This window comes from Leptonychotes weddellii, chromosome 2 (assembly GCF_054177405.1).
Source record: "Leptonychotes weddellii isolate Sample4059 chromosome 2, ASM5417740v2, whole genome shotgun sequence".
Classification (NCBI taxonomy): domain Eukaryota; kingdom Metazoa; phylum Chordata; class Mammalia; order Carnivora; family Phocidae; genus Leptonychotes; species Leptonychotes weddellii.
The window spans coordinates 149,303,442-149,317,466 of NC_138370.1; the positions used below are offsets into that span (position 1 = coordinate 149,303,442).

The 14,025-nt window shown below is 38.8% G+C and overlaps 1 protein-coding gene across 6 annotated transcripts in view; it reads right to left on the reverse strand.

Annotated features, from left to right (window-relative positions):
• Positions 1–14,025, reverse strand: part of KLHL5 (kelch like family member 5) — an 84,152-nt gene that overhangs the window by 11,494 nt on the left and 58,633 nt on the right. For 5 of the 6 annotated variants that reach the window (XM_081812456.1, XM_081812457.1, XM_081812452.1 and 2 more), the window contains 2 exons: positions 7,213–7,437; positions 2,077–2,239 (listed from right to left, as the gene is read on the reverse strand). In XM_081812456.1, coding sequence (XP_081668582.1) covers positions 2,077–2,239; positions 7,213–7,437 — 388 coding nt within the window. The remainder of the gene's footprint in view (positions 1–2,076; positions 2,240–7,212; positions 7,438–14,025) is intronic. The other variant, XM_081812455.1, reaches the window with a different exon arrangement.

Sequence of the window (14,025 nt, forward strand, 5' to 3'; positions counted from 1 at the left end):
CCCGCTGAGCAGGGAGCCCGATGTGGGGCTCGATCCCAGGACCCCGGGATCATGACCTGAGCCGAAGGCAGACGCTTTAACGACTGAGCCACCTAGGCGCCCCTATACTGTACTTTCAAAATCAAATGTCTTAATCATTAATAGATGAGTGATCTTCAGCTTCTGATATGATTCTTTGATTGTCTCAGTGTCAGTATTCAATAAATTGTACCTCAGATGGGCTAAAGACTGAAATATTTATTTCTCGTAAGAGAGCAAGAGAAGGTGAGAAAGTAAGATATTTCCATGCTTAGAAGTTAAAGCTACTGTAGGTCTAGAAATTAGATTTTAGAGAAGGCAGCTATGCTTTTGTGCTGTTAGAAATATTTATTTCTAGGCTAGGAAATACGTCAGTGAACAAGAATTAGATCAATGACCTAATCCCAGGAAGTTTAACTGAAGGGTTAAAACTGAAAAGATATGTTAGTTTTCTCTTTTTTCTCATTTACTAGATTCTTTGGTGGCTGACTGCTACCAAAGAATGAGGGAAGATACGTAGTGATAAATTTTGAAGTTCTTTCTTTAGCTAAAACAAATGAAGGGAAGGATTTGGAGATCAGATACACTTTTTTAATTTTATTTTTAAAGATTTTATTTATTTGACAGAGAGAGACATAGCGAGAGCAGGAGCACAAGCAGGGGGAGCGGGAGAGGGAGAAGCAGGCTCCCCGCCGAGCAGGGAGCCCGACGCGGGGCTCGATCCCAGGACCCCGGGACCATGACCTGAGCCGAAGGCAGACGCTTAACGACTGAGCCACCCAGGCGCCCCCAGATACACTTTAAAAAGTGGGTTTCTATTTCTCTATCTTACCACTTGTAATAGTGCTAAAAACCAACAAAACGTAGGACATAACTAATAGGTCCTGAGGAACCAAGACCTTACGTCATAAAGTATAAAAATCTGACTAATATTTTCTCACTTTCTTTTACCAATCAATACAATTCTACAAATAATTTTAAGTCTCTTTTAACTTTGATTCCTTCCCCTTTCTGGAAATGATGATAAAGCATTTTTTTTTTTAAGATTTTATTTATTCATTTAAGAGAGAGAGAGAGCACAAGCAGGGTGAGGGGCAGAGGGAAAAGCAGACTCCCCGCTGAGCCAGGAGCCCGACGCAGGGCTGGATCCTGGGACCCTGGGATCATGATCTGAGCCGAAGGCAGACACCCAACCATCTGAACCAGCCAGGTGCCCTGATGACAAAGCATTTTAAGTGAGTAAAGGTATGCAACACACAACTTTTATTTAATAACATATAGGGCTTCATTTTATGGAAGAAAGGCCTGTGATATGTATTTAGTCTCTGAGTTACCAAGAGCTATTGGTGATGGTTCTGTCCAAATCTGTTAACTCCAGTTAGAGTAGACAAGAGCCAAGAGAGCACCTTTCTAAACCCATTTCAGTTTTCAGCAGTTGACCAAGATAAGAAAGAAGTAAAAGTAAAGATAAGTCAATAGAAGAGATGGAAGGAATTATTTAGGAAAACACAGAGAGGGCCTATAGTACATTTAAAATACTATATACTTTGAAAGCTATATAAACCACCAGATTTTTACTGTATTTATATAAAACTTCTTCACTCAAAATAACTTGAAATTTATAATATCTGCACAATAGAATGAAAACCCAACACGGTGAGTTATTTATATTTAGAACTACAATAAAAAGAGACTATTTTAAAAGTTTGCATCACTCTTAAAGTTTTTCTCTTCTGTGACTTTGTGTATTTTTTAATGTATATTTTTAAGTTAGACAATACAGCTCAATAAATTTGGTTTATTGGGGTGCCTGGGTGGCTCAGTTGCTAAGCGTCTGCCTTCGGCTCAGGTCATGATCCCAGGGTCCTGGGATCGAGCCCCGCGTCAGGCTCCCTGCTCCACAGGAAGCCTGCTTCTCCCTCTCCCACTCCCCCTGCTTGTGTTCCCTCTCTCGCTGTATCTCTCTCTGTCAAATAAACAAAATCTTTAAAAAATAAATAAATAAATAAATAAATTTGGTTTATTGTGTTTGAAACAGAATTTTAAATATTTCCTTACTTTCCACTTAGTACTGCCACGCCTACTGTGCTCCTGGGGGTGGACATAGTGGCAACAAAGTTCCACTGGCGAGCCTGAGGGTCCCATCTCTCCACTGTATTCAGATAGCTCCAGCCATCATGTCCTCCTACTGCATACATGGGACCTTCCAATACAGCCACACCTGCAAGGAGACAGGAAAGAAGCAGTGACTCCAGATTTGCTGCTAGGTCTTAAAGATCACATTTCAACTGAAATCTAAATATGCAATTCACCACCTATGTTTTCACCTGAGTTTGATGGTTCCAGGTCTTATGTTCAAGTCTTTAACCCATTTTGAGTTTATTTTTGTGTTTGCTGTAAGATAATGGTCCACTTTCATTCTTTTGCCTGTGACTATGCAGTTTTCCCAGTACCATTTATTGAAGACTGTCCTTTCCCCATTGTATATCCTTGGCTCCTTTGTTGTAACTTAGTTGACCACATATGCATGGGTTTATTTCTAGACTCTCTATTTTGTTCCACCAATCAATGTGTCTGTTTTTAAGCCAAATACCATAATGTGTTAGTTATTATCACTTTGTAGCATAGTTTGAAATCAGGGAGTGTGATGCCTCCAGCTTTGTCCTTCTTTTTCCAGTTTGCTTTGCTATTCTTTTTTGTTTTGATTTGATTTTTTTTTTTTGTGGCCTCGTACAAATTTTAGGATTATTTGTTCTTTTTCTTTGAAAAATGTCACTGGAATTTTGATAGGCATTGCACTGAATCAGTAGATTGCTTTGGGAAGTACGATGAACCTTAAACATGCAAATTTAATTAAGGAAACATTTATGGTAAAGATACCTGGTTTCTTTCTAGCTCTTCTTGGTTGGTCGGTGGGTGGGTGAGGGGGAAAGTAGCTCTACGGCTCTGGTCTACTAAGCTTTAGAGGCAGTATCTTGAGATCCAACAGTGGAAAGTTATTTAAAACTATACAATATGTATACGTTGCCGTATTTAAAAGATTTTTCAATAATTCAGATTTAAGATATATTTGTAAAATCGTATTTATTCCTTTCCCCCTATTAGTTCAAATTCATGAGATTTTATTCTAGTTAGACTTGATACCACAATCTATTGGTGTGATTCATTACCACGGAACCAAGTTCCCTTATTCAACAAACATTTAGTTTTTATTAAGTGCCAAACGTTTAATAGAAGATAACAGATAAGGGCCCTGCCATCATGGACCTAATATTTTAGTCAGCAAACAGGCAAAATATATTTCAGGTATTGATGAGTGCTAATAAGAAAAATAGAACTGAGTAGAAGGGTAGGGAGGGTCAGGGAAGACCTCTTGGACAAAGTGACATTTGAACAAAAATGTGGATGAAGTTAAGAAGCCAGACATGGAGATATCTGAGAGAAGAGAAGGTAAGGTAAAGGGAACAGTATGTACAAACTACACACATACACACATATGTATAGTTCCAAATATATAAAAATATATCCAATTATATGTGTGTATGTATGTGCATATAATTAATTAAAGAGCTGGAAGAAAAATTAATGGGTCCATCTAGTTCAACTCCTTAAACAATATCTTTGAAAATGAATTTTAGCAGCAGAACCACTTCTTCAAAATGAAATCTTTATTTAATTCTCACATGTAAGAGATAAAAGGAGTGTTTCCTATGTAAAGAGTTTCTTTTGTAAGTTCAAATTTATAACATTGATTTATTATATGGTAAATAAGTAAGAACAAGAATGACAGAAAGATTTGGAAAAAGAAAAACAACTTGAAGAAGACATTTGAACTGGGCACCTGGGTGGCTCAGTTGGTTAAGCGACTGCCTTCGGCTCAGGTCATGATCCTGGAGTCCCAGGATTGAGTCCCCCAGCAGGCTCCCTGCTTGGAGGGGAGTCTGCTTCTCCCTCTGACCCTCCACCCTCTCGTGCTCTCTCTCTCTCTCATTCTCTTTCTCAAATAAATAAATAAAAAATCTTAAAAAAAAAAGACATTTGAATTATATGATCATTCTCCTTTGAACTTGCTTCAATAAAGCATTTTGTATGGTACCTAGAATTAATGTCAGTATTCTATGCACAATCTAATCTGCACAAAACACAGCAAGATCATGGGCATTCTTATTCTCTATACCATAAGAATTTACCTTAAGTTAAAATTAAATTTCTTTTCTCCACGGTGGGGGAAAGTATGCAGGTGAATCATACTATTGACCCTGGATTTTATGGTCAACCCAAGTTTTTAAGTCTCATTCATGCTGCCTTTTTTTTTTTTTTTAAAGATTTTATTTATGAGAGAGAGAATGAGAGAGAGCATGAGAGGGGGGAGGGTCAGAGGGAGAAGCAGACTCCCTGCTGAGCAGGGAGCCTGATGTGGGACTCGATCCCGGGACTCCAGGATTATGACCTGAGCCGAAGGCAGTTGCTTAACCAACTGAGCCACCCAGATGCCCCTCATTCATGCTGCTTTTAAGATACATTCCCATTCTGTGCTTACGTAATAAGTTGATCTTATGGACTCAAGATTAATATTTTATAGTTTTGTTAAATCTCATATAGTTAATTTTAAGCTCCCCTCTCAGTACCTTACCCCTAGCCCTCTGGTTTTACTTCCTTACCAAACTTGAAACTTAAGATCACCTTGAACTGAAATCTAATTGCAAATAGTAGAATCACTTGTTTCTGTGATCTTTTTTGCTGTACCCACTATCAGACCAATCTTCATGCCTAGATAATTTTCATTACTGGCTATTGGCTTTTTTTTGGTGGCCTCTACTCTGGTGCTCAGCATTAATAAATCCAATGTAGTACAAAGTTATGCTATCTAAACTGAACTATGACTTCATTGCTACTCATCCATCTTTCAATTCATCTTTCACGACGATCTATCAAATTCTTTTTTTTTTAAAAGATTTTATTTATTTTTTGACAGAGAGAGAGAGATGGCGAGAGAGGGAACATAAGCAGGGGGAGTGGCAGAGGGAGAAGCAGGCTTCCCAAAGAGCAGGGAGCTCAATGCGGGGCTTGATCCCAGGACCCTGAGATCATGACCAGAGCCGATGGCAGATGCTCAATGACTGAGCCACCCAGGCACCCCAATCTATCAAATTCTTTATTGAAACTAATTTAAACCTTTTCCAAACTGTGATACATTGACAATATGGCCACAAATTCTTTTTATCGCTGAATGCATGCCTATTTTCAATGTGACTCTGCAGCTCCTTCCGCCAAGAGTAGTGTCTTCCGGATAAGAAAGATGCAGTGTCTTTCACACACACACACACACACACACACACACACTGGAATATTATGTTATAAAAATGTTGAGATCATACCATTTGAGACATATGAGTGGACCCAGAGGGTATTATGCTAAATAAAATAAGGCAGACTAAGAAAGACAAATGCCATATGATTTCATTCATAGATGGCATCTAAAAAATGATTAATCAGGGGCACCTGGGTGGCTCAGTCGTTAAGCGTCTGCCTTCAGCTCAGGTCATGATCCCAGGGTCCTGGGATCGAGTCCTGAGTTGGGCTCCCTGCTCGGTGGGGAGCCTGCTTCTCCTTCTGCCCCCCCACTTGTGCTCTCTCGTTTTCTCTCTACCTCAAATAAATAGAAATAAAATCTTTTGAAAAATAAAATAAAAAATAAAAAATGAATAAACAAATAAAGAACAGAATCAGAACTAAAGATACAGAGAACAAACTGATGGTTGCCAGAGGGGAGGGTGATGGAGAGCTGGGCAAAATGGATGGGCAGGGAGATAACAGGCTTCCAGTTATGGAATGGGTAGGTCATGGGAAAAAGAGGCTTAAGAAATATAGTCAGTGATAATGACGTAGGGATGTATAATGGAACAGATGGCAGCTATACTTGTGGTGAACACAGCGTAATGTTTAAACTTGTCAAATCACTCAGTTGTACACATGAAACCAATGTAACATTGTGTATCAACTAGACTCAAATAAATATAAATATAAATACATACATACATACATATATACATAAATAAGAATAGTCTTTTTCTCTACTTTTTGAATCTGGGCTTGCCCACGTGACTTGTTTTGGCCAGTGCAACATTAGCAAACATGAGGCAGGCAGAAGCTTGAAAAGTCTTTGTGCACTATGGCTTGCCTTCTCTTGCTGCTTTTGAAACTCTGTGACTGCCACCACGTGACAAAGCCTGGCTAGCCTGCTGAATGATTAGAGGCACGTGGCCCACTTGTCTCTGTTGCCCAGGCCAACAACCTGCCTACTACTACACATGTGATTGAGGCTATCTGAGATCACCTAGCTGACCTGCCATCCCACCAGAGATCCATGAAAAAACCCAGCAGAAATCATCCAAGGCAGCCTGGACCAGAAGAATGGCTCAGCGGACCCACAGATCCATGAGCTAAATATACGGTTGTTTTAAACCTCTGACTTTTGGAGTATTTGTTATGCAGCAAAAGCTGGGTGATAACCCCATCTAATTTTATTTCCATCTGCTTTACTCTCATCGAATAATTCTATTTCACCTATTCTTTCTCCCATCAAAAAAAAATAGGTCATGTGACACAAGACCCTAAATTATCCTCTATCATACTCAGAGTAAGCCATCAGTTCCTTCAGAGTAAAGACAGTGTCTTCTTCATCTTTGTATACCTACTGAGCAAAGAACACAGCACATAGTACATGCTAATCAACGTCAGTTCAGTGAATTATTGAGTGAAAGAATGAAAAGTCGCTATCATTATATTCTCTGTGCCACCCCAAGATTTCTCTGGGTTTTTATTCACTTCTGCTTAAAAACCAGGGGCTATAGATGAAGATTTTTTAAATAAGCATTTCAATCAGGTTAGACTGTATTCTGTGATTGTCAACACAGAATACATATTTAAAAAGGTGGCTTATCACTCCATCATGCTACAATAAAATCTTTAAATTACTTGTTTTTACTTGTGCTGGTTGCTGTTACACTTATGTATATGCTTGTTTGCCCTGATTCTGCTTCTCAGTTAAGGAGCATGTGAAGGAATGCTTGGTGACTGATTGTTGCTGACTCAGCCGCTGCCACAGTGGTCTTCTTCTGCCTGGTAGATTGTAAAAATGCTGTGGAAGCCTAATGTATGATATCATGAATGAACCTGCATAGTTATACTCACCAAGGCCATGCCTGTGGGTGGACATAGGAGGCATCACACTCCAGGTTTTTGTTTTGGGATTGTAGCATTCTACAGTGTTCAAAGTCTTCAGTCCATCTCTTCCTCCAACCACATACAGTTTGTCATCTAACACTGCAACACCAAACTGTAGCCTCCTCCCATTCATATTTGCTACAGGAGTCCACATATTTGTACGAAGATCATACTTTTCAATGCTTGTTGCTCCTTAATAGTAATATACAGAAGTTACGTAAATAAAAACTTTACCATGTTTGAGTATTTTATGAATTTATACATATAAAAGTATAATTTTATTAGTATTGACAATAACCCTTTTATTATATTTCTGTGAGCTCCTGCATGATCAGGCCCCTGCTTCTATCTCTGACATCATCTCCTACTATTCTCTAGGGCATACACAAGGCTCTATATTAAAAAGTCAAGTGAGAAAGGTTTATTTGTAACAGCCTGTAGTGGGAGGAAAAGCAGGGTAGATTAGTGTCATGAAGCCAAAGTAAAAAAAAATTAGCAGGTAGTTTTGAAGGCAGATGGTGGCAGAGTCCCATGAACACAACTAGATAACTATCAAATCCTAAATACCCCAGGAATGAATCTGAAGACTGGCAGAACAAACTCCACAACTAAAGGTAGGGAAGAGGCCACACAGAAGATGATCGGAAGTATGGAGACATGGCTTGGGAGAGAAACAGATCATGGCCAATGTGGTGAGGAGGGAGCCATGGTCTCAGAGAAGGGTAGGAGACAAACTAGCACACAGGGGAGTGCATGAGGAAAATGAATCCCCTTAGCAATTGGCTTGGCAAGTGAGAGGGCCTGCATTTTATGAGTTCTTACAACCAGTGGGGCTTAAAGTTTGGAGATTTAAAAGTCAGCATGCTTGGCTTTGGAGAGCTTGGAGGACATTGGGGCTGCTCCTGAAGAAGACTGTGGACATACAGCATGGAAACATTGATCTGAAGAGCACCTGGGGCACGCAGTGGGGAGGTTAGTTGCCATCAGAGCATGTCTCAGGGAGGCAGCATTCATGGAGACCCCTCTGGGAACAAAAGAACTGACAGGTGCCATTTCCCTCCTCCTGCTTCTCAGCATAAGCACAGGGCCAACTGCAGGAACCAGTGCAGTGCTAACATTCACCACCTACCTTGCTTACACCAAGCCCTGTTCCCCCAAACTCCAGTGGAACTGCCCTTCACAGTCACACTTGTCTTAGTCCCAGCACAGCAGGCCCCTTCCCCAGAAGACCAGCCCAAATCCCTGCCAACACCATGTCTGCCACCGAGGAGTTTTGTGAGGACTCAGTTCCAGTGGCAGTGGTGACAGGTCTCATTTCACAAGCAGACCACAGCACACCTAGTTAAAATGCACCACATTCAGGCCAGGGACCAAACACTGCCCACAACAAGCAAAGAGAGCCTCTGCAGACAACTGGTCTGAAGCATAAAGTGGCCAGGCCACAATAGCAGAGCACACACAGCATACACTGGAGACACTCCTTGAAGCACCAGGCCCGAGGGAACAGGGGGACACTACACTGCAGGGCACTATAAGACCTCTTCTTCATAGAGCCATTACCCTCAAGAACGGAGATATAGCTGACTTTCTAAACACAGAAAAACAGGGTGACTTAGACAAAACATAGAGACTTAGACAAAATGAGAAGACAGAGGAATTTGACCCAAAAGAAAGAACAGGATGAGGCCACAGCTGGAGATCTAAGCAAAACAGATATAAGTAACATGCCTGATGGAGAATTTAAAGCAGTGATCAGAAGGATACTCACTGGACTTGAGAAAGGAGTGGAGGACATCAGTGAGACTGAGAATAAACTTAGGGAACTCAGTGACTCCATCAAACATAATTAACATTTGTATTATAGGAGTCCCAGAAGAAGAAACAGAAAGGTGGCAGAGAATTTATTTGAAGAAATAATAGCTGAAAACCTCCCTAATCTGGGGAAGGAAACAGATATCCAGATCCAGAAACACAGAGAACCCCCGCAACAAAATCAACAAAAGCAGATCCACCCCAAAACATATTGTAATTAAAATGGCAAAATAGGGGCGCCTGGGTGGCTTAGTCGGTTGGGCATCTGCTTTCAGCTCAGGTCATGATCCCAGGGTCGTGGGACCTAGCCCTGCATTGGGCTCCCTGCTCTAAGGGGAGCCTGCTTTTCCCTCTCCCTCTTCCTGCTGCTCTCCCTGTTTGTGCGCTCTCTCTCTCTCTGTCAAATAAATAAATAAAATCTTAAAAAAAAATAAAATGGCAACATATAGTGATAAAGAAAAAAATATTAAAAGCAGCAAGACAAAAGAAGATGGTTACATACAAGGAAACCCCATAAGGCTAGCAGCAGCAGATTTTTCAGCCGAAACTTACCATGCCAGAAAGGAGTGGCATGATATATTCAAAGTGCCGAATGGGAAAAATCTGCAACCAACAATATCTATCCAGCAAGGCTATCATACAGAATAGAAGGAGAGATAAAGAGTTTCCTAGACAAACAAAAACTAAAGGAGTTCATGACCACTAAACCCAGCCCTGTGAGAAATATTAAAGGGGACTATTTGGTAGAAAGGAATGATCAAAAAGACAGTATGAAGGTAGGAAACACAAAAGCAGTAAAAAGAATATTTCTGTAAAAAGTCAGTCAAGGAACTCACAAAATAAAAGGATGTAAAATATGACACCATATACCTAAAATGTGTGGAGGAGAAAAGAAATGAATGGGTCCAAACTTAAATAACCATCAACTTAATATAGACTGCTATATCCAGAAGAGGTTATATACAAACCTCATGGTAACCACAAATCAAAAAACACTAATAAATATGCAAGAAATAAAGAGAAAACAATCCAAATATCACTAAAGAAAACCAGTAAACCATGAAAGAGAGAAAGACAAGAAGGGATCAGAGAAAATCTCCAGAAACAACCACAAAACGAGTAATAAAATGTCAATAAATACATATCTGTCAGTAATTACTTTGAATGTAAATGGACTAAATCAAAAGACAATCAAAAGACATAGTGTGACAGAATGGATTAAAAAACAAGACCCAGCTGTATGCTACTTACAAGAAACTCATTTTTGACCTAAAGACACCTACAGATTGAAAGTGAGGGATGGAGAAACATTTATCATGCAAATGAATGTCAAATAAAGCTGGAGTAGCAATACTTATATCAGAAAAAACAGACTTTAAAACAAAGATTGTAAGAAGAGACAAAGAAGGACATTATATAATAATAAAGGGGACAATCCAACAAAAAAAATAACAATTGTAAACATTTATGCACGCAACATGGGAGCACCCAAATACATAAAACAGTAACAAACATAAAGGACCTAAGTGATAACACAATAATAGTAGGGGACTTTAATACCCCACTTATATCAATGGACAGATCATCTAAACAGAAAATGAACAAGGAAACAATGGCTTTGGATGACATACTGGACTAGATGGATTTAACAGTTATATTCAGAACATTTCATCCTAAAACAATAGAATATACATTTTTTTCAAGTGCACATGGAACATTCTCCAGAATAGATCACATGTTAGGCCACAAAACAAGTCTCAAAAAATTTAAAAAGACTGAAGTCATACCATGAATCTTTTCTGACCACAATACTTTGAAACTAGAAGTCAACCACAAAAAAAAAATCTGGAAATACCACAAATACATGGAGGTTAAATAACATGCTAACTAAACAATGAATGGGTCAACGAGGAAATAAAAGAAGAAATTTAAAAATACATGGAAACAAAAGAAAATGAAAACACAATGTTTTAAAACCTTTGGGACACAGCAAAAGTGATTCTAAGAGGGTAGTTTATAGCAATATAAGCCTACAAGAAAAATCTCAAAACACCTAAGCTTACACCTAAAGAAGCTAGAAAAAGAACAACAAAGAAAACCTAAAATCAGCAGAAGGAAGGAAATAATAAAGACTAGAGCAGAAATAAATGATATAGAAACTAAAAACAAAACAAAACAAAAACCCCAAAAACAATAGAACAGATCAATAAAACCAGGAGATCATTCTTTGAAAAAACAAAAAAACAAACAATAAAATTGGTAAGTCTCTAGCTAGACTTATCCAAAAGAAAAGAGAGAGGACACAAATAAGTAAAATCACAAATGAGAATGTAGAAGTAGCAACCAACACCACAGAAATACAAGCAATTATAAGAGAATATTATGAAAAACTATATACCAACAAATTGGACAACCTAGAAGAAATGGATAAATTCCTAGAAACATATAAACTACCAAAACTGAAACAGGAAGAAATACAAAATTTGAACAGACTGATAACTAGCAAAGAAACTGAATCAGCAATCAAAAAACTCCTAACAAACAAAAGTCCTGGACCAGATGGCTTCAAAGGAGAATTCTACCAAACATTTAAAGGAGAGTTAATACCGGGGCGCCTGGGTGGCCCAGTCGTTAACTGTCTGCCTTCAGCTCAGGTCATGATCCCAGAGTTCTGGGATGGAGCCCCGCATCGGGCTCCCTGCTCAACGGGAGGCCTGCTTCTCTCTCCCACTCCCCCTGCTTGTGTTCCCTTTCTCACTGTGTCTCTGTCAAATAAATAAAATCTTAAAAAAAAAAAAAAAAGAGTTAATACCTATTTTTCTCAAACTATTCAAAAAAATAGAAAAAGGAAAACTTCCAAATTTATTCTATGAGGCCAGCATTCTTCTGATACCAAAACCAGACAAAGCCACCACCACAAAAAAAAAAAAAAAAAAAAAGAACTACAGGTCAATATCCCTGATGAACAAAGATGCAAAAATTCTCAACAAAATACTAGCAAATTGAATACAACAATACATTAAAAAAAAAATCATTCGCCATGATCAAGTGGGATCTATTCCTGGGTTCTAAGGGTGGTTCAGTATTCACAAATCAACCAACATCATACATTGCATCAATAAGACAAAGGATAAGAACCACATGATCATTTCTTTTCTTTCTTTCTTTTTTTTTTAGAGAGAGAGAGAGAGTGAGCGTGAGTGAGCAGGGGGTGGAGGAGAGAGAGGGAGAGAGAGAATCTCAAGCAGGCTCCATGCCCAGGGTGGAGCCTGATGTAGGGTCAATCTCACGACCCTGAGACCATGACCTGAGCCAAAATCAAGAGTCAGACACTTAACTGACTGAGCCACCCAGGTGCCCCATGATCATTTCAATAGACGTAGAAAAAGCATATGACAGAGTACAATATTCATTCATGTTAAAAACCCTCAACAAAGTAGGTTTAGAGGGAACATACCTCAACACAATAAAGGCCATAGCTAACATCATCCTCAATGGGGAAAAACTGAAAGCCTTTGCCCTAAGGTCAGGAACAAAACAAGGATGTCCACTCTCACCACTTTTATTCAACATAAAACTGGAAGTCCTAGCCACAGCAATCAGACAACAGAAAGAAATAAAAGGCATCCAAATTGGTAAAGAAGAAGCAAAAGTTCCACTATTTGCAGATGACATGATACTATATATAGAAAACCCAAAAGACTGCACTACAAAATTGTTAGAAGTGATAAACATATGCAGTAACATGATATAAAATCAATCTATAAAAATCTATTGCATTTCTAGACACCAATAATGAAGCAGAGAAAGAGAAATTAAGAAAACAATCCTATTTATAATTACACCAAAAATATTAAGAATACCTAGGAATAATCCTAACCTAAGAGGTGAAAGACCTGTACTCTGAAAACTATAAAACACTGCTGAAAGAAACTGAAGATAACACAAAGAAATGGAAAGACATTCCATGCTTATGGATTGGAAGACCAAATATTGTAAAATGTCCACACTACCCAAAGCAAGCTACATATCTATCTGTCAATCTATCTGTCTATCTATCTATTTGTTTTTTTAAGTAGGCTTCACATCCAGCATGGAGCCCAACACGGGGCTTGAACTCATGACCCTGAGATCAAGACCTGAGCTCAGAGCAAGAGTCAGACACTTAACTGACTGAGCCATTAAGGTGCTCCTATCTATCTAGCTATTTTTAAGTAAGCTCTATGCCCAATGTAGGGCTTGAACTCACAACCCCATGATCAAGAGTCACATGCTCTACTGTCTGAGCCAGCCAGGCACCCCAGCAATCTATATATTTAATGCAATTCCTCTCAAAATACCAACAGCATTTTTCACAGAACTAGAACAAACAATCCTAAAATTTGTATGGAACCACAAAAGACTCCAAATAGTGAAAGCAACCTTGAAAAAGAAAAGCAAAGCTGGAGCCATCACAATTCCAGACTTCAAGTTATATTATAAAGCTGTAGTGATCAAAACAGTATGGTATTGGCACAAAAAGAGACACATATATCAGTAGAACATACTAGAAAATCCAGAAATAACCCCACAATTACACGGTCAATTAATCTTTGACAAAGCAGGTAAGACTATCCAATGGGAAATAGGCAGTCTCTTTAACAAATGGTGTGGGGAAAACTGGACAGCAAAATGCAAGAGAATGAAACTGGACTACTTTCTTTTACCATATACAAAAATAAATTCAAAATGGATGAAAGACCAAAATGTGAGACCTGAAACCATAAAAATCCTAGAAGAGAGCACAGGTGGTAATTTCTCTGACATTGGCCATAGCAACTTTTTTCTAGATAGTTTCCCTGAGGCAAGGGAAACAAAAACAAAAATAAACTATTGGGACTACATCAAAATAGAAATCTTCTGCACAGCAAAGGAAACAATTAACAAAACTAAAAGGCAACCTGCAGAGTGGGAGAAGATATTTGTAAA